Genomic DNA, 25,740 nt, shown 5'->3' on the forward strand with positions numbered 1-25,740 from the left:
ACAATATTGTATGCCCATGCTTTATACTTTGTGGGAAATCATTAATATAAATTAGAAATAGTATTGGACGTAGGACACTACCCTGTGGTACACCTATATTTATATGTTTGAGGTCAGAAATATGTTTTCCAGTACAGTTGGAGTTACATGATAAATGTGTTATTTCAGTCATCTGTATTCTATTTTCTAGATATGACTGGAACAATTTTTTTTTTTTTCTATCCCCCTTATTCCCAGTTCATCTAGCTTAACCAACAGTGTTTTGTGATCCACTGTGTCAAATGTTTTGGTTAGATCGAGAAATATACCTGTTGTATAGTTTCCTTTATCGAGTGCTTCTAGGATATATTTAGTGAGATATGCTGTTGCTGCTTCTGTGCCTTTCCTGTTCGGAATCCAAACTGGTCCTTGGCTAGGAGGTTGTGCTTATTTAAGTAGCTCATAAGTCTATCTTGCACAATAGTTTCTATTATTTTTGCAAAGCACGAGAGCGGTGAGGGTGGCCTATAATTTTCTGTATTTCCTGTGTCTGCTTTTTTGAAGAGAGGCAGTACTTCAGCATATTTTAAGTAGTGGTAACCATGCTTGAATGATTGGTTTATAATATTAACTAATGGTGATAATAGGCTCTCTATACAGTCTTTAATTAGAAAAATTGGAACTTCATCTAAACCAGCTGCATTTTTATTTTTCAGTTTGCAAACTACTTTGTAGACTTGTTCCTTTGTTGTGGGCAGTAATACCATTGAATGTGATACACTTTTGTTTAGCTTTGTGATCTGAGGGACATTTAGCAATTTTTGCTGTAATTTTGTACCTATGCTGCTGAAATAACTATTTATATAGTTTGCTAAATATTTTGGATCTTTTATTAGAATCCCTTCCTTTTTTATTTTTATGTTTGACACAATCATCTTTCTGCTGCCGGTCTCCTGTTTTACAACCTTCCAGACTGCTTTGTTTTCGTTTTCAGCACTCAGCACCAGTTTGGAGTTGTGAGCCCTCTTAGCAGCACAAAAAACTTTCCTGTGTGTTTTCCTATACCTTTTATAAGAGTGTGAAAGATGGATTTGTTTGACTGTGTTTGATAGAGCCGAGGTACTTCAGTGTTTGAGATGATTTTTTGATACCTTTTGTCACCCATTTGTTTTGTTCAGCTGTTGAGAATGGACGTAACACTTTAAGAAAGATCTCTTCAAATTTTAGTTTGATAGTGTAATGAAGTTCTTGAATTTATCATTTGCATCTACCTCTGAGTATACTGTTTCCCAGGTTTCATCTGCTATTTGTTTAGCAAGCTCCTGCCTTTTTGGTTTGGAAAAATTTCGCCTATATACTTGTATTTTCTTTGTTTTTTCTGTAGTCATTTTTATATTTATAATTTGACCAGCATGGTCAGATAATCCTAACTCAACAACATCCACACTACAGTTTACTTTATCTAAAGCTGTTAAAAACCTGATCAATAGCTGTCTTTGAATGGTTAGTTATTCTTGTTGCACTGTTAACCCTTGGCAATAAATTGAAACTTGGGGTGACACTTATTAATAATTCCCAGGTAGGATCTGGATTCAGTTGATCTATATTTAGGTCTCCACATATGAGAATGTTGCTCTTTGGAGTGGATATCATATCAAATACTTGATTTAGTTTAGACAAAAACTTACTTAGATCTCCACTAGGAGACCTGTATAAACACAAAATAGTTAATTTTCTACGTCTGTACTGGTCTCTAAATTCTATTGCTGCCAACTCAAAATGTTTGTCTTCACTGATTGCACATAATCACTTCTGACATTATATGGTTAATTTTGTTTAACGTAAATACAACAACCTCCACACTTCATAGAACTTCTACTGTATGCACCATGCTAAATTGTAAGATTTTAAGACTACTTGATTGATTTCCACTTCATTGCACCAATGCTTTGTGATACAAACAACTGAGAGCTGTTTATAGTTTCCAGTCCAACTTCTAGCTGTTGGACTTTATTTCTTAAACTTTCGATATTTTGGTGAACAATTATGAAATTATTATTACTGTATTTAGCATTGTCACTTCTCACTGTCTTTTTGTCCTTGTGAATTACTTCAAGTACCTCATTATTTCGTTTACATTCACGTTTTTTTATTTTCAAATGGTATCCTTGGAACATCACCCCTTTCAGAACATACGTTTTCCTTATTTTTAATAATTTTCCATATGTCCATGAGCATTTTACTAAAGGTCACTGCGCCTAGTCTATTCAAATGCAAGCCATCCCTGCCCAGACATTTGTCATTCAGAAATTTGTTAGGGTCAACGAAAATCACTCCAAGTTCATCGCACTGTCCCCTGACGGTGCAGTTTATATAAGTGTTACTCATTGATCTTCTATGTAAGATTCTACTGATTACGATTCTAGAGCTTGTAAACAATTTTTTCGCCGAATGAATTACATTTCTTGTATCGTTTATGATTTCTTCTTCGCTGGTGCTTTGAATAGAGTTCGTCCCAACATGGATTACCACACCTCTGAAGTTTGTCGTTGTATCGCTACTATTCTTAAAGTTAGTGACCTGCACATGATGATCTCAAAAAAAAAAAAAAAAAAAAAAAAAAAAAAAAAAAAAAAAAAAAAAAAAAAAAAAATTGGAGGGCTTGTAAAATATCAATTAAAAAAAAAAAATTGGAGGGCTTGTAAAATATCAATTGCTATCTGTACCTGCATGAACTCTCACAGGTAATGGTTCATAGGTCACACCATTTTTTAATTATTCTTGGGTACGTAGTCAGGTACAGTTGCTAAGAGATTTGCTGTCAGTTTCAGTTAACTCTCGCGGTGGTGAGAGATTTCTCTTTCTCTCTCAGAAACCAGCAAAGAATAACTTTGGACACTGGTCCAGATTTCCCAAATACTCTCATTCAGAGAGATCTGTAGCATTTTAACAAATCACCGGAAAATCAAAATATTGTAGTTTTGGAGAAGTATCACATGGAACTTCAATGTATTTTTTTTTTTTTTTTTTTTTTCCAGTGAACTTTGAAATAGTGATGTGATCCAGTCAGTCTTGTCCTGTATGATTTGAGATGAAATCGCCCAATAGCAACTTTTCATGTCATTAGAAAATATGGACATTGCCAAATGTTTGCTGTTGTACTAAAGACAGTCATCAAATATAGGCCAAAAGTGGCAGTTTTTGTACTGCACATGGTGTCTCATTTATCTTTACCTTCCAAAATAACTTCTAATCTAGAAGCAAAATAAAAAATGCATCAAGCATATGTTACTTACCTATGAGAAGAAAGAAGTCATTAATGACAGATACAAAACCTAGAACTGACTGGGCATCAAACCCGAGGCATGTGGATTTGTAGTCTGGCACTTGACCACCAAGTCACTGACACGCATTTCGGACTGCAAATCAGAAAGGTCTCAGTTTCAATCCCTTCAGTCAGTCTTAGGATTTGTATCTGTTATTTATGACTTCTTTCAACTCTGGCAATCTTTGCTGGTGTGAAAAATGCCGAGGTACACCATGCTTCAGACCCCACGTTGAACTGTACGTCCCCCTATAACTGGTTGGGTATTCAGTTCAAGGGTCAGGGGAAGGCAACATTATACCACCTCCACCAGGACCATGCCTAGTAAAGCACTATTGTTTCACAGTAATCTGCGGATTCATGGTTGGCTTTACTTACTACATCTTATTTTAAATAGCAACCGCTATTTTTTATCCGGTAATCCAATTCCTCTCCTTAAGACCTACTCAAAAGTGACTTTGATTCTCCTGCACTGGCACATAGTGCAGGTACCCAGGGTAATGTAACTTCCACACACACTGGACTTGACAGTGAACAAAACAATTATGCTTTCTTATCAACAATAGGGGTACTTTTAGTACAGCACTATAGTAATTTTAAGTGGTATGTTATGTACAGAAAAGGTAGCCCTTCATTAAAAGCTGTATTATTACTTTTCTTTTATTGTGATTGAACGTAGGTGTATTACTACTCAGACAGAGGAACTATACAGACAGAGAGTTATTTCTTGACAAGAACCCACCTTCCCATCTTTTTGCAATTAATATTCTGCTAACTTACATTCTCCACAGATGAATAGCATTTTTGCCTTCTCTTTCAGGGTGTATACATGGACAAGGAAAAAAAAATTCCCGTATTATTCCGGGATTTCCCGGTTAAAAACACACTTTCTCCCGGGTGAAAATACACTTTCTCCGTGTTAAGTGACAGTATACTCTTCCTCAGCACTGTAAAACTCATCAATTGTTTGAATGTTTATGGTTTTATATACCGATGTAGAATTTCCCGGCACTGTAGAAAACGAAACTCAGGGTGGAGGTGGGGGGGGGGGGGTTGGAGGGAACACGTTTTGAAAGACCTTTGATGTGCAGCAACATGTATGCTGCGTATTACGAAGGTATAATTTTGAATTCCACCAAACAGCGCATGTCACTTTCCCAAGCATTCAAAATCGAGATTGCGATGCGCTATTCTAAGGCACTCATAGCTCATGTCACGTGATCTTGCCAGCTGAGGACACCACAGGACACGTGATGTAGTCAGCCAATAGCAAGATCACTCTTTAAGTAACGCGAACACACAAATAAGAAAAGTTAAAGGTTTATAATATACATAGCATTCACATATAATATTGGTCTCAAATATTAATAAGCTGAATGAGAAGCTAAGCTTCCACATATAACATTGATCTTTTTTGCGCTTGTTACACTTTAAGATACATCACACAAATTTGCCAGTAAAATTTTTAATAACGATGTAAATGTCTGATCTTTTGGGCTCAAAATTTTTCTAAATGGTCGTCCTCAAAGAATTGATTTTTAAATAAGAGTCAAATGCTTTGTGATTTAAGAAATTCATCGTACATTCTCGCACATCGTTCATCTTGCGTAAAAGGAAATTTGGTTTGAATTTAACGCTTTTCAAACCTCCTTTCGCAATATTTTCCTGCAACCTGTTAGAAATAGGTTCGTTTCATCAGTTGGAAGAGAGCGCCAGATAATAGGCGTCACCGCACTTGCGCAGCTATGATGACGCAAGAAGCCCCTATGTTCATACATGTAAAACATTAAAAGATCTTACATTGTGTCATAAAAGAAACAAGACAACAGAGGATACTTCAAGAGCATCTGAATTTCGTGAACCATACTAAAATGCATAATTCGGCTTAAAATGCACATTCATATGTCCAGATTCGTATGTAAATTTCTTGGAGTACCAGTACTGTATTATCTCGTTTGGTTCTTTATGATGACATAATACCATAAGTGCACTTGAAATGCAGCGAATAGTTGAAACTAGCCAATAGTGTGAAATTAAACATTTTGTTTCAAATAAAGCAGAAAAGATTAATGAAACCCAAATATCTTTAGCAAACCGTCACAAAAAAAAAAAAAAAAAAAAAAAAAAAAAAAAAAAAAAAAAAAAAAAAAAAACCACACAACAACTTCATTGTTCTTGCAAGGTGATTAATGCTTGACTGTCAGGAAAGTGGAAATAAAATCTAAAACTAATAATATATTTTAGCCTTCCGTAATTATGCGAAAGTATTTTAATTCGTTTGATAACTACCGGCCGCAAAAATCCGTTTGTTGTCATTTAACGTGAGAGCAATAAACGAAGAGGAAACAGCAAAAATCACTGAATGTAAACACAGGTCACGTGGAGACGACCCACCTCCCCACCACAACTCAGACTGCTCTGGGCATCAGCGCCAGATTTACTTTATTTCTGAATTGGGGCAATATTAAGTAGTGGCGCCCAGCCACACTTCTCTAACTAGAAGCGGGAGAAGTTACTACTCATAAGCGAGTCAACTGAGCATGCGCAAAAGCCCGCCCGCAGCTGCTCAAACGAATCTAATTTAAACAGTTGTCATGTCACGCTCATTGGAGGCAATTTGTTGTTACAAAGCATTGCATAGTCTTCCTAACACCTTTGACACACTTTGCTGTTGGCAGACGCTTGTGTGAGCACTGTGTTTTGTTGTTGTATACGGCGCATTTCCTTTGCAACTTAAGTTTTATTTTCGTTTTTTTTTCTCTCGTTCATGTTTTGTTGCTGCAGTATTATTCTGCAATAGCGGGATACAGTAATGACCTTTGTTAGAGTATTGGTTCTTACCAGTCAAAAGCACAAAAATTTAACTGAAATCTAAAACAATGAAAAATTGCCGGAATTCTAAAAAATTCCCGGGTTTTTCTCGGATGAAAAAATTCCCGGGTTATTCCCGGATCTCCCGGGTCATATACACCCTGTCTTTGCTGGTGTGCATTGCACTCACACAACCCTTCAACACACATGACTGAATGACAGGTATACAGTTTCCTTGTGCTTCAATTTGTTTACTGTTAACTTCTGTAAGTGGATGAGTTACGTTACCCCATCAACCTTCACTGTGATTCAGTACAGGCTTAACAACTTCTGCTTGATACATTTCTTATTTTGTTCTGGACAAAGTGTTATTTGGGGTACCAAAATAAATGTGGCACCCTGTATTAAAGTGCTGACAGAATATTGTCTTAAAATAGAAATTTAAAGTTATGAGAATGCTGACTTTTGAAAAGCTTTCTACGTTATTTGGATGAGGAAAAAAAAAAAAAAAAAAAAAAAAAAAAAAAAAAGGCTCTGAGCACTATGGGACTCAACATCTGAGGTCATCAGTCCCCTAGAACTTAGAACTACTTAAACCTAACTAACCTAAGGACATCACACATACCCATGCCCGAGGCAGGATTCGAACCTGCGACCGTAGCGGTCGCGCGGCTCCAGGCTGAAGGGCCTAGAACCGCTCATTTGGATGCAGATTAATTTGTTCTTCAGTTGGTTATTTTTAATAGATTTTCAGTAAAATCATTTTAATGACACAAAATAACCACTTGGGTTTCTGTCCCCTTCACTGGGCCCACCTCCAGGTCACAGATATTGGGTATGGGTATGGGGAAATCCAAAGGCAGTTGTGCCCAAACTGGGCAGCAATTTGTCAGTGTCTTTTCCCCAAGTTAGGAGTGGCTGAGAAAATCCTCCAGGGCTACCAACCGGTAGCTCTAACAATAACAATGACCCCTTACAAACACTGTCAGTCATGGAAAAGTGTGATGTGAAACAAATTATCCCATTATCAAAGTGCACAAGCAGGCAAGCCAGATTCTGGGGAGTCTGCATCATCACACAGATATGAATGAGTGTTTTGGAACCTCAAGCAAGATGGAGCAAGTTACATAGCTATTTTCAATGTAAATCCTATCCTAAGAACTCGGAGACAACCCTCTTACAGAAAGCCTAAAAAAATCACAAAGTTCTTGTAATGTCACAACAAGAAACGAGATACATGGCTGAAAATAATTTTCATTCCAGAGGTTTCAGAATATACAAAGCATATGTGGGGCGGGGAGAGGGGGGGGTGGGGGAGAGGGGGGGAGAAGGAGAAGGAGAAGGAGAAGGAGAAGAAGAAGAAGAAGATGATGATGATGATGTATATGATAAACACCCATGGCACCTTGGAATCGACTAACATCTTTGGATCCATTATCAGCTATCAAATATGTTAACAGAATATACACCAATGTGAATGCAAATGATCCCACAACTGGAGACAATAAGAAGGACAAAGAGAAGGTCAAACTCTTTTGGGACAAACTAGATGACACTTGGCAAACATTTCCAGAAAACCACAATGTCCTACTGTTGGCTGACTTCAATGCCACATAAAGAAGGAGAAGAAATACAAAATTATTGTTCGAAACTATGCAGCATATATGGTGTCAGATTGATAGAACATGCCAAGCCCACAACATGATCCTGAAATACACAGCCTTCAAAAGCTATTTAGAAAACAGAAAACATGGATCTCACCAAACCACACCTGCGTGAATTCCAACTCGCTGATGTGGCAATCAAACGGAAGTCCCATAAACAAATACAAAATGTCAAAGTGTTCAGAGAAGCCAGCCTAGATTCTGATCACCACCTTCCGAAAATAAAACTAAGAACCATCACCAACCAAACGAACAACCAAAAATGCAGAAATTATGATCTAGAAAAGATAATGAACTCTAAACAGTTTTCTCTTGCATCTGAAGACATGCAAAACCAAAACTAAGATCAAATAAAAGAAAACTTAATAACTAAAGCTGAATAACTAGCTACCATAACCTATTAAAAAAAAAAAGAGGACCTTGGTCGACAGAAAATTGACACAGCGTCCTTGAATTAAGCAGAAATGCATGGAAACTAACAGAACAGACAACATTTCTTAAGTGTACGAAAATTACTGAACAAACATTTCAAAAGACTGAAAAAAGCCCAAAAAGACCCACTCCATTTTCACATCAATGGAAAGTTCATCAAAAATGACACAAGGAATGAGATTTTCACTCTGCAGCGGAGTGTGCGCTGAAATGAAACTTCCTGGCAGATTAAAACTGTGTGCCGGACCGAGACTCGAACACGGGACCTTTGCCTTTCGCAGGCAAGTGCTCTACCATCTGAGCTACCCAAGCACGACTACCACCCCGTCCTCACAGCATTTGCCCGCGAAAGGCAAAGGTCCCGAGTTTGAGTCTCAGTCTGGTACACAATTTTAATCTGCCAGGAAGTTCCATGACACAAGGAACTTTTTTTTTTTTTTTTTTAAAAAAAAAAAAAAAGATAAATAAATACAGCCCACAAACCCTACAACTCTAAAATAAAAATGGAAACATTGCCCACAACAAAAGGGATAATTGTAAAATATTGACAGAGTATTTCAGAAAACACCTCAACTGTGAGGTACCCATAGAAACAATGGACTTTAGCACGTCAACAACAATCAACCCCAACTCGGAATCGCCCATCATTGAGGAACTGCAATCAATCATGTCAAATCTCAAAAATATGAGGCCTCATGAGAAAACGAAATCACAGCTCAACTTTGGAAAAATAACAAAACTGCCATACAGTCTTTCCAAAATATCTTTGAAGAAATTTGGTTAAATGAAAGAATCCCAGGAGGCTTTTGATACCTTACATCACATGTGTTCTTATGAAATATCATCTCAGTTATGTGACTGGATTCATAATTTCCTGACAGAGAGGCCACAGTTTGTAGTAACTGAGAGAAAGTCATTAAGTAAAACAGATAGTGTTAGAGGCCCTCTGCTGTTCCTTATCTATATAAAAGATTTAGGAGAAAATCTGAACAGCAGTCTTAGGTTGTTTGCAGAGGACACTGTCATTTACTGCCTAGTAAACAGACTACAACAAACACAGAGGGATCTCACTCTTAGATGTCAAACAATGTAAAAATCCAGCATGGAATAATGACAGTATTTTGAAATGGATATAATGCTCCTCACCATAAGAATAGACACTGAGTCTTAGACAAGCACAACAAATCAACTGCTATACATTTAAGCTTTTGGCCAAAGCGTCTTCCTCTGGAAAAAAAAAAAAAAAACCACAACACACACACACACACACACACACACAAAAACCACAAAACTGACCATTGTGTCTCGCACTGAGGCTGGACTGCACACAGCAACTGTACGTAATGGGAGAAGCAATCTGTGGGTGGTGGGGTAAGGAAGAGGCAGCTGTGGGGAGAGGGAGGGATAACAGCATAAGTGTAGTGCAGCTTGTGGGAGCTTGTTGGAGGTGAGGATAGGGTAGGGCTGCTAGGCAGTTGGGAGGTTTGAGGGGGGTTGGGTGAAGGAGAGAAGTGAAGGAGGAGAAAAAGACTGGTGGGTGCATTGGCGAAACAGAAGGCTGTTTAGTGCTGGAGTGGGAGCAGGGAAGGGGATAGGTGGGCAAATAACAGGGATACATGGAGGTTGAGACCAGGGGGCTCCAACCTGCACAATTCAGAAACGCTGGTGTTGGTAGGAAAGATTCAGATGGTGCAGGCTGTGACGTAGTTATGGAAATGAAGCATGCTGTGTTGGGCAGCATGTTTAGTGACTGGATGGTCTGGCTGTCTCTTGGCCACTGTCTGTCCATGGTCATTCATGCAGACAGAAAGCTCACTGATTGTCATAACCACATAGAAAGCAGCACAGTGGTTGCAGCTTAGTTTGCAGATCATATGACTGCTTTCATAGGCCTTTGTTGGGATGGGTGAGGCTTGTGAGTGGACTGGAGAAGGTAATGGTAGGAGGGGTTTGGGGCAAGTCTGTCATCTAGGTCTTTTGCAGGGATATGAGTCACGACACAAGAGGTTTGGAATAGGGATAGACAAGGATACTGCATAGGGGGTGGGTGGAGGAGTGCCACTGGCGAAGGGATGGGAAGGCTAGTGAGTAAGACATTCCTCATTTCAGGACACAAAGAGAGGTAACCAAAACCCTGGTGGAGAATGTGATTATGTTGCTCCCATCTGGATGGTATTGCGTCAAGAGAGGAGTGCTCCTTTGCGGTCAGAAGGTGGGACTGTGGGAGGCAGTAGGTGACTGCTGCGACAAAGCATAGGAGATTTTTTTATGTAGAATAGGCGCTGATAACCTCATCATTGTGTGCTCTAAAACACTAATCATCATCATCATCATCATCATCATCATTTTTATGTACAAGGCTTAAAGGGTAATTTTGATCTGTGAAGGCCTCAATAAGACCTGTGATACATTTGGAGAGGGACTGCTTGTCACTACAGATGCAGATGCCATGGGTGGCTTGACTGTATATAAGGGACTTCTTGGTATGGAATGGGTAGCAGCTGCCGAAATGGAGGTATTGCTGGTAGTTGGAAGGTTTAATATGGACAGACGTACTACTATAGCCTGCTTCACAGCCTAAGCCATCTGGATTTGTCCTCCCAACACCAGCTTTTCTGAAGTGCACAGGCAGGAACTCTCCCAGCCATACATCCGATGTTCTTGTAAAGTCCCCGGTCTCAACTTTGCTAGTCCCAGTCCTTCACCCATCTATCCCCTCCATGCTCCCACTCCAACACTACAAAGCCTTCTCACTAATGTGCCACCAGTCTCTTTCTCCTCCTTTTCCGCTTCCCATCCCCCCCCCCCCCCCCCCCGACCTCAAATCTCCTGACTGCATCTAGTAACCCTAATCTGCCCTCCTCATGTTCCTGCATGTCTCCTCAAGTAGCACAACACATTCCCCCACCCCTGCTCCGCCATCTCTCCCCATCCCAGCCTCCTCCTTACCATTGCTATGAACAGATTGCTTCTCCCTTCAGACGTAGTTGCTGTGTGTACTCTAGCCCCAGCAGCCAGAGACAGTGATCGTGTGTGTGTGTGTGTGTGTGTGTGTGTGTGAGCAGTTGTTTGGTTGTGCCTGGCCGTGATTCAAAGTCTTCTTATCATTAATGTCACTCTTAGAAGTAACATAAAAGATATTCTCTGAAGTCCTACTAAACAGAGCAGAACCCCATCTACATCACCACCTGGAAGAATACCAAGCAGACTGCAGGAAAGGAAGATCCTGCCCAGAACAAAACCTAAACCTTAAAAACCTCATGGCCTACCAAAAATCAAGACCAAAATCATATGTTATCACTTTCATTGACTTTAAAAAAGCACATGACTCAACAGACTGGGAATCCCTCTATACTAAAATAACTAATTGCAGACAAAAAAACCACAACCCTAAGCAGAGAAATCCTTACCAACACAGTACCATGGACGTTATTCCCTGATGTCTTAAGTCATGCCCTATCATCCTTTGTCAGTCTTTTCCCATATATTCCTTTCCTCAGCAATTCAGTGGAGCACCTCCTCATTCCTTTCCTTACCAATCCACCTAATGTTCAACATTCTTCTGATTGACATATCTCAAATGCTTCGATTCTCTGCCATACAATGGTGTGCTCCAATCATACATTCTCAGACATTTCTTCCTCAAATTAAGGCCTATGTTTGACGCTAGTAGACTTCTCTTGGCCAGGAATGCCCTTTTTGCCAGTGCTATTCTGCTTTATAAGTCCTCCTTGCTCTGTCCATCATGAATTATTTTGCTGCCTAGGTAGCAGAATTCCATAACTTCATGACCATCAATCCTGATGTTAAGTTTCACACTGTTCTCATTTCTGCTACTTCTCATTACTTTTGTCTTTCTTCAATTTACTCTCAATCCATATTCTGTACTCATCAAACTAATCATTTCATTCAACAGGTCCTTTAATTCTTCTTCACTTTCACTGAGGACAGCATCATCTTCAGTGAATTTTAACAGTGATGTCCTTTCACCATTCTTGAACCTTTCTTTTCTTCTTGTCACTGCTTCTTCAATCTATAGATTGAACAGCAGAGGTGAAAGACTACATCCATGTCTTACATCCTTTTTAATCCGAGCACTTTGTTCTTGGTCCTCCACTCTTATTATTCCCTCTTGGTTCTTGCACTTACTGTATTTTACCAATTTTTCCCTATAGCTTACCCCTATTTTCTTCTGTACATTATTGTTGTCAGCAAGGTGGATGCATGAGATGTTAAGCTGACTGTACAGTAATTCTCGCACTTGTTGGCTCTTGCTATCTTTGGAATTGTGTGGATGATGATTGCCTAAAAGTCTGATGGTATATCACTAGTCCCATATATTCTACACACCAATGTGAATAATCATTTTGTTGTGATTTCCCCCAATGATTTCAGGAATTCTGAATGAATGTTATCCGTCCCTTCCGCCGTATTTGATTTTAAGGCTTCCACAACTCTTTTGAATTCTGATTCTAGTACTGGATACCCGATTTCTTCCCTATTGACTCCTGTTTCTTCTTCCATCACATCATCTGGTAAGTCCTCCCCCTTATGGAGGCCTTCAATATACTCCTTCCACCTATTCACTCTCTCCTCTGCATTAATTGCACTCTTAATGTTACTACCCTCGCTTTTGACTTCACCAAAGGTTGTTTTGACTCTTCTATACACCGAGTCAGTCCTTCTGACAATTATTTTTCCTCAACTTCTTCACATTTTTAAAGTAGCAATTTTTTCTTAGCTTCCCCATGCTTCCTGTTTATTTCATTCCTAAGTGAATTGTATTTCTGAATTTCCCTAAACATTATTGTTCTTCTATCTTTTGTCAATCAAAGGTTCAAATGGCTCTAAGCACTATGGGACTTAACATCTGAGATCATCAGTCTTCTAGACTTAGAACTACCTAAACCTAACTAACCTAAGGACATCACACACATCCATGCCTGTTTTGTCAATCAGCTGCAACATTTCTTTTAAGACCCATGGTTTCTTCACAGTCACCTTCGTTTTACCTACATTTTTCTCTCTGGTTTCTGTGATTGCCCTTTTTAGAGATGTCCATTCCTCTTCAACAGAACTGCCTACCGAGCTATTCATTAGTTTCTGTAGCCTCAGAGAACTTCAAGCATATCTCTTCATTCCTTAGTACTTTTGTATCCCATTTCTTTGTGCATTGATTATTCCTGACTAGTCTCTTAAACTTTAGCATACTCTTCATCATTACCAAATGCTGATATGAGTCTACCAAATTTTGATGTGAGTCTATATCTGCCCCTGGGTACAGCTTACAATCCAATATCTGATTTCAGAATTTCTGCCCCACCATGATGTAATCTAACTGCAATCTTCCTATATCTCCTGGCCTTCTCCAAGTATACCTTCTCATCTTGTGATTCTTGAACAGAGTATTCACTATTACTATCTGAAATTTATGGCAGACTCAATTAATCTTTCTCCTCTCTCATTTCTATTACCAAGCCCATAATCTCCTGGAACTCTCTCTTCTACTCTTTCCCCTGCAACAGCATCCCTATCCACCATGACTAATGAATTTTCCTCTCCCTTTACATACTGGTTTATCCTTTCGATTTCCTCATACAATCTCTCTATCTCTTCATCCTCTGTTTGTGACATTGGCATGATACCTAACCTATTGTTGTTGGTGTTGGCTTGCTGTTGAATCTAATGAGAACAACCACATTGCTGAACTGTTCACAGTGAATCACTCTGTCTTCTACCTTCCTATTCATAACACATCCTACTCCTGTTATATCATTTTCTGCTGTTGTTGGTATTACCCTATACTTGTCTGACAAGAAACCTTTTCTTCTTTCCATTTCACTTCACTGATGCCCACTATATCTAGACTGAGCCTTAGCATTTTCTGTTTCAGATTTTCTAGCTTCCCTACCACCTTCAAACTTCCGACATTCCATGCCCTGAGTCTTGGAACATTATCCTTTCATGGGTTATTCAATCTTGTTCTTATGGTCACCTGCCTCTTGGCAGTTTCCTCCTGAAGATCCAAACGGGGGATTAGTCTAGAATTTTTTGCCAATGGAGAGATGACCATTACACTTTTCCAATTACGGGCCACATGTCCTCCCCCTATAGTATTTAACTGTGGCCAAAAAGGTAGTCAGAGAGTGGAACACAAAGACCCATGCACGAATCCTACTATGATAAAAAAATCAAAATCAACTGCCTAGTCTTTGCAGATGATATGGCCTTACTAGCCTAGAGCTGGGAAGAAGCCAAAGAACAGACCCCCAAACTACAAAAAGAAGCATAAAAAACTGGTCTCATAATCTCTTTGAAAAGATCAAAATAATGACAAACATAAACAACCCACCAAAACATCTTGAAATGGGACAACAAAAAAATTGAAGCTGTGGAAGAGTTCAAATATCTTTGAGAATATATCAGCTGGAATGCCCTTGAGTAATAGGCTATGGAATCTATCAGAAATGAAGCTGAACTGGTCTTCTACCTAAAAAAAAAAAAAAGTCCCCGGTTGGAGATCAAAGAAAGGAAGATATTAAGAATAATCCTAGGCCCGAAATTCCAGTACAACCAACTAAGCCACATCAGAAACAAAACCCTTTACCAAACAACCAAGAAAATCCTCAACTCAGTAAAGAAAAGAATTGCTGAGTCACTCATACGCACAACAAAAAGATTCTCACAGTTATAGCTGTCAGTCATTAAGGCCGTTTTTAACAATAGGAATGCTAAATGGTGAGTAGTAACTTTCCTTCTCAATATTGTTACATTCCATCCTGGATTTTACATTGTTTGAAGAAAAACATTGATGTTTATGGACACATCCTCAGAATGAACTCAAAGAGATTAACCAAATAATTTTTTTGATACTTCCATGACACAAAAAGCAAACCAATTTGCTTTACGGAAATGGAGAAGGTTTCAAAAGAACTCCAAATCGCAAAAAATACGCTTACAGATTAAACTGCAAAAAATTATCCTAAGACAAGAAAGAAAGAAAGGTTCCAAGTCAAACACAAAACCAAACAGATGAACCACATCTCTGATGAAGAAAGGAAAGCAAGATCAGAGGAATTAAAACAATACTGGGCTAATACAAAGGCACAGAACATTACTAAGTGACTGATCTAACATACCCCAAAGTTGGGTGAAATGAAAATAAGATGTGCGAAGAAAATAAGATGTGCGACGTCAATAAATATAATTGATCAATACATTTTCATTTTCAATATAAGACTAAAAAGCAATAAAAATAAAACAAAACTGGTTAATATATGAATAAACAGCAACAATCTAAGTAGCATATTTTTATTATTTCTATTAGGGATGACTGCTTTTAGTACCATGACAATCATATGACCAAAATTAATTTAGCCAGATGATGGTTACGACAATCGCAACAAGTCATCACCAACAGAAACTTTAAAAATGTGATTTAGACAGTTAATAATTATTCTTATAACAACACATTAACTTTCAGAAGGGAACTTTGACACATAACTGCAATGTTAAAACAAAATTTTAAAATTGTAATGGATTGTGCTATATTCAAAATGACCATGAAGAAGTCTTGCCGGGTTGTGCATTTCTCTGTTTTGGTTTTTAGGTCATCTACTGTACTTTGGATTTCTCTTATATCTTCCTTAATTTCTATAAATCATTTAATGTTACTCTTTCTAGTCCACAACTTTTGTATTATTCTCTTACTAATTCTGTTTTCTGGTGTTCTAATCAAATTTCCAAAGAATAAGTTGTGATTCTTTCTGATCGCTCTCATCAGTGGTTCTACTTCCTTATATAGAGTTTCACTTGAAGCTATCCTTGAATGATTATTTATTTGATATTGTTTATTTATGCATCTCCTAACTATTGTTCTTTGTGCCGTGAGAATTCTGTCAATATTCGCTGTGTTAATTGTTTTGATGATTGTTTCAGGTGCATATGTTTTTTTTTTCCTTTGCATTTGGTTTTGCTAATGTAATTTGCTATGTTCAGCTCTTTTGTTCGATTTTGCCATATCAGTTTTTCATTTTGGTCTGGTTTTAGAATAAAACACATAGATACTATAAATTGCTGTGTAAATGTACATTCTGTTTTGTTCCTTCTGGTGTAATGGAAATAGATAAGTTCAAGTGAAAGACAATGATTTGGTAGCAATTAAAAACCTCCTCCAAGAATCATCTTATGACAACTTTTTAGTGATGGACAGACTTCTTTTCAAATTCAATGAAGGATGAGAGACTTAAGCGATTCTATCTAATGTGAAATAATCAAGCTTGTGTATGATAAATCAACTTTAACACTGTTAAGCAAACCATGTTATTAAAATTAAAACAAATGGTCTTTGCTGAGAAGGTGATGATGATGATGATGATGATGATGATGATGAAGGTCCCAGAACTGAGGCAACTCTGGCCATGTGAGTCATAATTCTCTTGAGAACTGAATGTGGAATTCAAAGATGGGAGATTTTCCTGCTGATGTAATGAATGACATACCAGAGAAGCTGATTAATGTGCAGTAATTTATGCAAGTTCAAGAAGAAACTATGTTCATGGAGAAACCTTGAGTTACATGTCCTGTTCCTTAGTGTCATTCATCATTAGAGTTTGTAACTACAGAAGCAATAAATAGTTCATGTGAAAGTTGAAACAAATTTTCCTACAATATTAGCAGAATTTTATAAGAGTATTTGTTCACTATCCATTTGCAACATGAATGAAAGACTTATAGAATATGCAACGATAATCTGAAAAATTAATGTATGAGAAATAAATGATTTTTTTAACGTATGACTGCAGAAGATGCCAAAGTTATTCCAGCAAGATACAGAATGAAATGAAAACCCACACAAATGATCTAAGAAAGATGTCCATCTCTGTATAGTCTCCTCAGGGTGGAATGTATTTGCTATTTTTTCTCTATAAATAATAAAATGACATTGTAGCAAAATTTTATATCACAAAGGTATGTCACAAATCAAATGATATTTTAAATATTTTTGTAACTCCTAGCCAGACTCTGAATCTGGATCTAAGAGAAAAAAACTGATGCTCATGTAAAAGGAGATAACTGTGCTCCTTAATTTATAAGACACTAAAAAGAATCTCATTGCATGTGACATGAAGCAGTGAGATTTACTGTGAAGACACAGAAAATACAGCCAGGAGCACCAATTTTCAAATTAATATACTGATGTAGCAGGTGCCAATAGTTAACTACAGTAGTGATGATGACTATGACTAGATGGTTAGTTAAGGTAGTGATGGTGGGCAACAGAAGGTTCAACAGCAAACATAATTTTGTCAGAAACTGAAAACAGTCTTCTGTTTTATTAGATTTACTGCAATGAAATCTTTCAAATCGAATTACTACTCGATGCCAAATCACACAAAAGAGTGTTGCAATTATCTTTTAATATGCATGAATATTGCAATAGGAATGCTCATAAATTAATTCTCTTCTCTTACATGGAAACAAATCAATGAGGATATGACTATTAAAACTGGCTTTTCGCATTTTATGTACTTATGTTCTCGAGTCAATTCTGTATTCAAATATTCCCACATTACCTTCACAATCACATGAGCTTCTAGAAGATCAATTGTTCCCCATTTCCTTTCCAAACAACATCAAACATTTCTATCCCCCACCCCCATAGTAATCGTGCTATGCTGTGCAGTTTATCCATTTTAGAACTCACTCATTTATAATTTTATTTAAGCGGTTGTACGAGTATCCTGAAAAATCTGATGGTCACATATCACCACACATGAATAGGCCCTAACATAAGCAAATAAAACTGCAATTTCTTTGGCACATTTACTCCCCTTTTTTACGTGCTAAACAATGGCTCTCTTTGCGAAGATAGTTCCTGCAATTGTTACTTACCTTCACAATATCAACACCTGTTAGAGTTTTTACCACTTCAGGGACTTTACTGACAATACTAAGGACTTCACCAGTGAGCTTGGCAGCACCAACCTCACCATTTCCAGCTGATACCATAGTTATCTTCTTTGCCTGTGAGAGAGGAGCAGCAACTTCTGCTGCAACCTAAATTCAAAATATAATAAAATATTATGACACAATAATTAAAGATATTCTTACCATGTCTATATCCTAATATATAACTTTTTATGTATGTGTAGTTCTAAAAGAAACACTGCAATGACCACGAGTGATACACTAATGTCAACATTTGTTGCAATTAATTCAATTTAGAAAATAAACTATGGATTCAATCTTTTTGAATTCATCATGTCCCTTAGGAGAATCATGGAGATGTGGAATGAATCAAGGTATACATTTATAAAAGAGAAACAAGCTATAGGTATTTAATCTTTACAATGGTTTTTAATTGTCTCATATGTGAAGAACATTTCTTTGGATCTTACACTTATATCTCCGCTCTCCTGCAGCTATCATTTCCTGGTATGGATAGAGCGCCTAGAGAGCCACCTGACGTATTTAAACACACTTGTGTGCACTCCACACACTCAGTCAGGTATCTAGGTAGCAGCTTCTGATTTGCACTGCTTTGCTGAGCCATTTTGGGGACCCTCAAATTCTGAACCCTATGGCACAAGCCATGTAAGTCACCCCCTAGTTCGTTGAAGAGCCTCTGGTGCAAGTGGTACACCTGATTCAGAACCAAGGGCCCATAATCAGTTCTACGGACAATTGTGCAGATTGTGGGTTGAAATTCCAAGAGCAGGGCTGGAATTCTCTGCTGGTTGCTGTAATTATTCATTATGATCTTGGAGCACAGATGATAGGGATCATTTGTTCAAATATGCACTGCAATCTGTAACTTGCTGTAGGCTGGTCTTTTAAAGCCTTTAGGAACAGATTCTTCAATATAATGAACGATACTCTCAGGGATGATTCACACATGCTTAACCTTTAGTGCTCCCTTTATCCTCCAATAAGACACAGCAAGTGAAGATTTTAACACTGGCTCTTTCGAAGTTTCAACTTGAGAACGTACCTGAGACTTGTTGGTTGGGGAATGACTATAGCATTGTGAGATTTCTCTGGTCCCTAACTCCCATTGTGATGTAACATGGTTGATTTCCCAATCTGATATGTTTTTCTACTCCCATATATAATCAAGTGTTTTCATTAATTTTTATCTTATTTTCAATACTTTTCTCTGTTGGCATGTAACACCTACATCAAAATCTCACATTCATAATTAAACTTAACTTCACTGGTATTTATTATTCAGATTATTATTTTGATTGTCCTTATTCTACTGATGTAATTAATTTTCTTTATGGCACTCATAATTAGGAAATACAATCGACTGATGCTAGCACTACAGTTTGATACACAGAAAACCAATGGGCTAATCAATGTATCTAAGAAAAGTGACCTACACCATTCAAAAGTTAAGCATTCTGATTTTTAGAAAGTATTTTAAATTACCTACAACTAATTAGCTTGCAAAATATTTAAACTGGAAGTTCAAAGCCACTTAAATATTCTATTGCAGATTTCATTATAATCACTGTTAGATTCCAAACTTTGAGTACATACTTTTGTTACCTTAATTTTTCTGTAGAAAATGATATACAGCAATAACTAATTAACTCACTAATAAATACACTCCTGGAAATGGAAAAAAGAACACATTGACACCGGTGTGTCAGACCCACCACACTTGTTCCGGACACTGCGAGAGGGCTGTACAAGCACTGATCACACGCACGGCACAGCGGACACACCAGAAACCGCGGTGTTGGCCGTCGAATGGCGCTAGCTGTGCAGCATTTGTGCACCGCCGCCGTCAGTGTCAGCCAGTTTGCCGTGGCATACAGAGCTCCATCGCAGTCTTTAACACTGGTAGCATGCCGCGACAGCGTGGACGTGAACCGTATGTGCAGTTGACGGACTTTGAGCGAGGGCGTATAGTGGGCATGCGGGAGGCCGGGTGGACGTACCGCCGAATTGCTCAACACGTGGGGCGTGAGGTCTCCACAGTACATTGTTGTTGTCGCCAGTGGTCGGCGGAAGGTGCACGTGCCCGTTGACCTGGGACCGGACCGCAGTGACGCACGGATGCACGCCAAGACCGTAGGATCCTACGCAGTGCCGTAGGGGACCGCACCGCCACTTCCCAGCAAATTAGGGACACTGTTGCTCCTGGGGTATCGGCGAGGACCATTCGCAACCGTCTCCATGAAGCTGGGCTACGGTCCCGCACACCATTAGGCCGTCTTCCGCTCACGCCCCAACATCGTGCAGCCCGCCTCCAGTGGTGTCGCGACAGGCGTGAATGGAGGGACGAATGGAGACGTGTCGTCTTCAGCGATGAGAGTCGCTTCTGCCTTGGTGCCAATGATGGTCGTATGCGTGTTTGGCGCCGTGCAGGTGAGCGCCACAATCAGGACTGCATACGACCGAGGCACACAGGGCCAACACCCGGCATCATGGTGTGGGGAGCGATCTCCTACACTGGCCGTACACCACTGGTGATTGTCGAGGGGACACTGAATAGTGCACGGTACATCCAAACTGTCATCGAACCCATCGTTCTACCATTCCTAGACCGGCAAGGGAACTTGCTGTTCCAACAGGACAATGCACGTCCGCATGTATCCCGTGCCACCCAACGTGCTCTAGAAGGTGTAAGTCAACTACCCTGGCCAGCAAGATCTCCGGATCTGTCCCCCATTGAGCATGTTTGGGACTGGATGAAGCGTCGTCTCACGCGGTCTGCACGTCCAGCACGAACGCTGGTCCAACTGAGGCGCCAAGTGGAAATGGCATGGCAAGCCGTTCCACAGGACTACATCCAGCATCTCTACGATAGTCTCCATGGGAGAATAGCAGCCTGCATTGCTGCGAAAGGTGGATATACACTGTACTAGTGCCGACATTGTGCATGCTCTGTTGCCTGTGTCTATGTGCCTCTGGTTCTGTCAGTGTGATCATGTGATGTATCTGACCTCAGGAATGTGTCAATAAAGTTTCCTCTTCCTGGGACAATGAATTCACGGTGTTCTTATTTCAATTTCCAGGAGTGTAATTTCATGGAATTCACTCTAAGTTGCATTATGGCACTCCATATAAACAAAGGGATTCACACTGTGTAAGAAAAATGGTGTCCATATATTTTTTCTAAATTTGTGATTGGCAACATTTTTTATAATCAAAACCAAATTAGTTCTTTCAGTTCATTCAAAAGAATAAAATCCAACCTAGTCCTTTTTAAAGCATTATGCAGTTTTCAAAATGACAATTTGTTCTTATGCTCGTCTATAATAATTAGTTGAACATCAGACAAAACTGACTGTTTGCAGTTTGTAAGTTTACAAGTAATCTCTATCTTTGTGTGTGCTCTCAAGTGTTGACTCATGCCACAAATCTGTTCATTCTGTTTACTGAAGTACATGCATTGGTGACCACAAAACTCAAGAATTCTAATGTTTAATAGCTTTTGGGTGAATTCTGTAAACTAAATTAATTGACATTTTAAATTGACTGTGCTGTGTGGAGTGTGGAATGTCACTGAAATCAAATGATATAGTGATGGGCATAGTGCCGCTCATTAGCTATTGACTTAATGGAAATGTACAGTGTACAGTACTCTTACATTGTTGCAGGACAGTGCTTAGTACAAGCTGTGTCGATTTTATATAAATGAACTGGTGCCACAAAAGAACACTTAACTTTGCCACTGAACTGTGACTTGGTACGTACAGTAGGTCCCAACCTGGACATGTGCACTAATAAATTTCCATATTCTCTATAAACTAGACATTGTAATTAATAACTGAATCTTCAAAGGAATAAAATTTGTGTGTTAATGTCATCTAAAATATGGTGTAGTGTACATCTCTGAGCAAACACCACACCAAACTCATTTAAACTTTAAGCTGTGAAGAGATCAGGTTCTGCTACACTATGTACAGGGATGTTAGAACTACCAGTAGCACACTACTGCCAATCAAGTCAATGAGTGGTGAGAGGTCCTATATTTCCTAGAGAAGATTGAACTTTATGCATCTTTGGTATATCCAGTATGTATTACAAATGCTTGATGATACACATTCTGACCTCACATTCCTTGTATTCTGTACAGTTTCTGTCCTGGAAAGCACAAGACTTGACTCATAAATGACCATGAATCTTAACTCGTCCTACCTTAGAATTTTTTTTCCTCTTTCTTAGCTCTATTTGCAGGAAGTATTTCATGTTTACTCTGTTTTCGCAGGGAACCAGTTCTTGCTGTGAATGTTTGAGCCTTATTTAATGAAATTTCATCTTAACTTACACAATATTCATGTATTTGAATGTTTATTCTTTTGTATGTGTGATTACATTAAAACAATTTGTGTGATATGTTTTCATATATAAATTACATTTAGTCAGAGTGTTAACCTATTTACCTTGGGTAATGTTTCAAGGAGCATATCAACCATTGCTGCTTCCTTGTAGTCCTTCCAGGCATCTGCTTTTTTTGCCATTTGTTCTGCTTCAGCTCGAGCCTTTGCCTCAATAGCAAATGCTTCTGCTTCTCCTCTGACACGAAGAGCTTCAGCTTCAGCCTCTGCTTCAAGTATCACTCTGTTTCTGTTTGCTTCAGCAAGTTTCTCCAACCTAAACAAACATTGTAGTATTTCATACTTAATCTACTGCTGATCTTATTACTATTGCTAATGAGTATGATTTAATTTACACACTTCACATTTACGTCTTTTTATTGTCTGCAAATATTCTAATACATTAAAATCAATGATAAACAATGACATTTTAATACAGCTGGGAACTGTAACTATGGAAGATTACAATATATCAATATTTACTACAACTTAACTATCACGAGATATGACACACAAAGTCACAAACAGACTCTAAGTTCCCTCCCTCCGCTGAAGAATCATTTTAAGGATTTTGGTAGATACAACTAATGGTTTCTTATGCTGTTTCACAAACCAGTCATTTTTTTTTTTTGCTGTTAGACACATCAAATATGATAGCTACATCTATCATTAACACAAATTATCAACTTTGCCAACATTGGGTATAATTTATAACTTGCAGACACACACATATTTAAAATGAAGTCCAAAAGGTGCGCTACCATTGTGGAACAAGATCCCATACAGTTCTGCCTTTGGTCACCACTTCCAGAAACTTTCAAAATGCTTAGGAAGCTATACCAAATGTTTAATCTATAATTAATCTGACACCTTCTTACACCTGTGATCTACATTCTGTGTTAACTATAATAATAATAATAATAATGGAAATGGAAATGTCGTGTGGCTAGGGCCTCCCGTCGGGTAGACTGTTCGCCTGGTGCAGGTCTTTCGATTTGACGCCACTTCGGCAACCTGCGTGTCGATGGGGATGAAATGATGATGATTAGGACAACACAACACCCAGTCCCTGAGCGAAGAAAATCTCCGACCCAGCCGGGAATCGAACCCGGGCCCTTAGGATTGACAGTCTGTCACGCTGACCACTCAGCTACCGGGGGCAGACAATAATAATAATAATAATAATAATAATAATAACTTGTAGAGAAAAAAAAGCATACAATTCTTTTACAAACTTATGTCGGATAAGCACTGACTGGTAAGATCCATTTGCGTAATTGGCACTGCATCTCAAGACCAAATTGTACAGTTTAGTTTTATCACAAGTTATCACACTGAACAATGATTTTGAGCTTCCAAAACTGAATATATTGTGGGAAGTATTGGAGATAACTGCCATCAAACCCCATGAGGGCACAAATGTTTTCTTAGGACCAATGAGTCCTTAAGACAGAAAAATCTGTTAAACAAATGTCAGCCAATGATCCCAAGACAAAAGCCACACACAATAGGTCAAAATGTAATTTCCTTTTTATCAATGGTCGCTGGCACCTGGATAAACTCCCATTTTCCAGGAAATATCTTTTGTCTTAATTCATTGAATCAACAAAAGATCATGGCCAAGGAAGAGAAGATTCTCTAAATTCAATTGCTGAAGATATGCTCAGTCATGCACAAACAGAATTCATAACAAATTATCACACAGAAATAACCCCTTTCAACTGCATCAATTGCATGACAAAAAGTGAACAAACTGTGAAGCTAAGGAAATTTGGGTCTTCCAGCTTTCCTAATAGAGGTACAAAATTGTTACTATAGATTACACTGACTTCTGCTGTCACGTGTCTTTCTTTGATTTGCAACAGCAGTCTAAACCAAAGTAATTCTCAGTGAATATGATATACTTAGTTTTTATCTACTAAAATTTGTTAGTTTTTATTTACTACAATTTGCATTGATGCATGTTTGTTATTACTTTACTACTGGATCTGCATTGTTTAACAGTCATGACTGGACAGACTATATCAGAAGTACATAAACAATATGAGATTTTACAATTTTTCATATAACATATGAAAAATGTTGTTCAGAATGATCATACACATAACATATGAAAACAATATTATTTTGTCCAATCAGTTTGGTCACTGTTGAAAAATTCTTCAACAGAGTATAAAAGGTGCTCTTTCTAGGCCTGTGCGATTCTCCTTTTGAATGTTCCTGGCAACAGACATTGGATTTCTTGAGGCAATGTTTTGAATATTTTTAGAGCAACCACTGGAAAACTATCTTGTGTTCCAGACAGCCTACAGCTTTGTATTTCAAAGTGCCTCTTGTTGCAGGTGTCATAACTATGTACTGTATTTCTTGTCTCATGCTGAAAGACCCTTAGTTTTCTCTTACACTGTTGAGAAAAACACTTACACTTACACAGGTGAAAAAGCTGAACATGGTCATTGTTCCTAACTGGCCAAATACAGTAGATCTTGGACCTTTTGGGTTAAGTTGAAACAGGAGATAGTGGAGAAAGGGAACCAAGAATTGGAAATGCATATTTATTGTATTATGGACATTCTCAGCATACACTCACAACATAGCTCATAATAATTGTTCAAAACAGTGACTGCCAGTCTCAGTGCATGCATGGCAATGATACATGAATTCTGCTGCACTCTCAAAGATCCCTGGTGTCTGTTGCACCAGGAGACAGACAGCTTGGATCCTAGCAAGCAGGTCTTCATCCATTTCTAAAGGGGTTTCATAAACAAATGTCTTGACATAACTGCAGAGGAAAAACCCCCAGAGGTGCGAGATCTGGTGATAACAATGGCCATGGGACAGGACCACCTCTTCCAATCCAATGATGGGGGTATGTGTTGTTCAGATGCTCGTGGATTACCATTACAGTGGGCTGGTGCGTCATCTTGTTGAAGTCACATCCTATCGCAGACAACAAGGGATGCAGTGTCCAAGACGCAGCACATCTCACAGGAACATCAGGTCACACGGGACCAGTTAAATTGGGAGGCAGCAATTAATGTCCTATCAAATAATCTCAGATGAAGCCTGCCCATAAATTAACAGAAAACTGCTTCTTGCACGGCCACTGAGGTGGGTGGCACCAGAACTGCATGTACCATTGCAATACAAGCATTGAGACTGGAGGGTGTCTTATTGAACAATTACTATAAGCTAC

At 38.5% G+C, this 25,740-nt stretch overlaps 1 protein-coding gene across 1 annotated transcript in view; it reads right to left on the reverse strand.

The window, feature by feature from the left end:
* LOC126248509 (flotillin-1) overlaps positions 1-25,740 on the reverse strand; it is a 167,378-nt gene that overhangs the window by 1,922 nt on the left and 139,716 nt on the right. The window contains exons 9-10 of the mRNA XM_049949558.1: positions 22,611-22,821; positions 18,106-18,270 (exon numbers count right to left, since the gene is read on the reverse strand). Coding sequence (XP_049805515.1) covers positions 18,106-18,270; positions 22,611-22,821 — 376 coding nt within the window. The remainder of the gene's footprint in view (positions 1-18,105; positions 18,271-22,610; positions 22,822-25,740) is intronic.

Source organism: Schistocerca nitens, chromosome 1 (assembly GCF_023898315.1).
Source record: "Schistocerca nitens isolate TAMUIC-IGC-003100 chromosome 1, iqSchNite1.1, whole genome shotgun sequence".
In the NCBI taxonomy this organism is placed as follows: Eukaryota; Metazoa; Arthropoda; class Insecta; order Orthoptera; family Acrididae; genus Schistocerca; species Schistocerca nitens.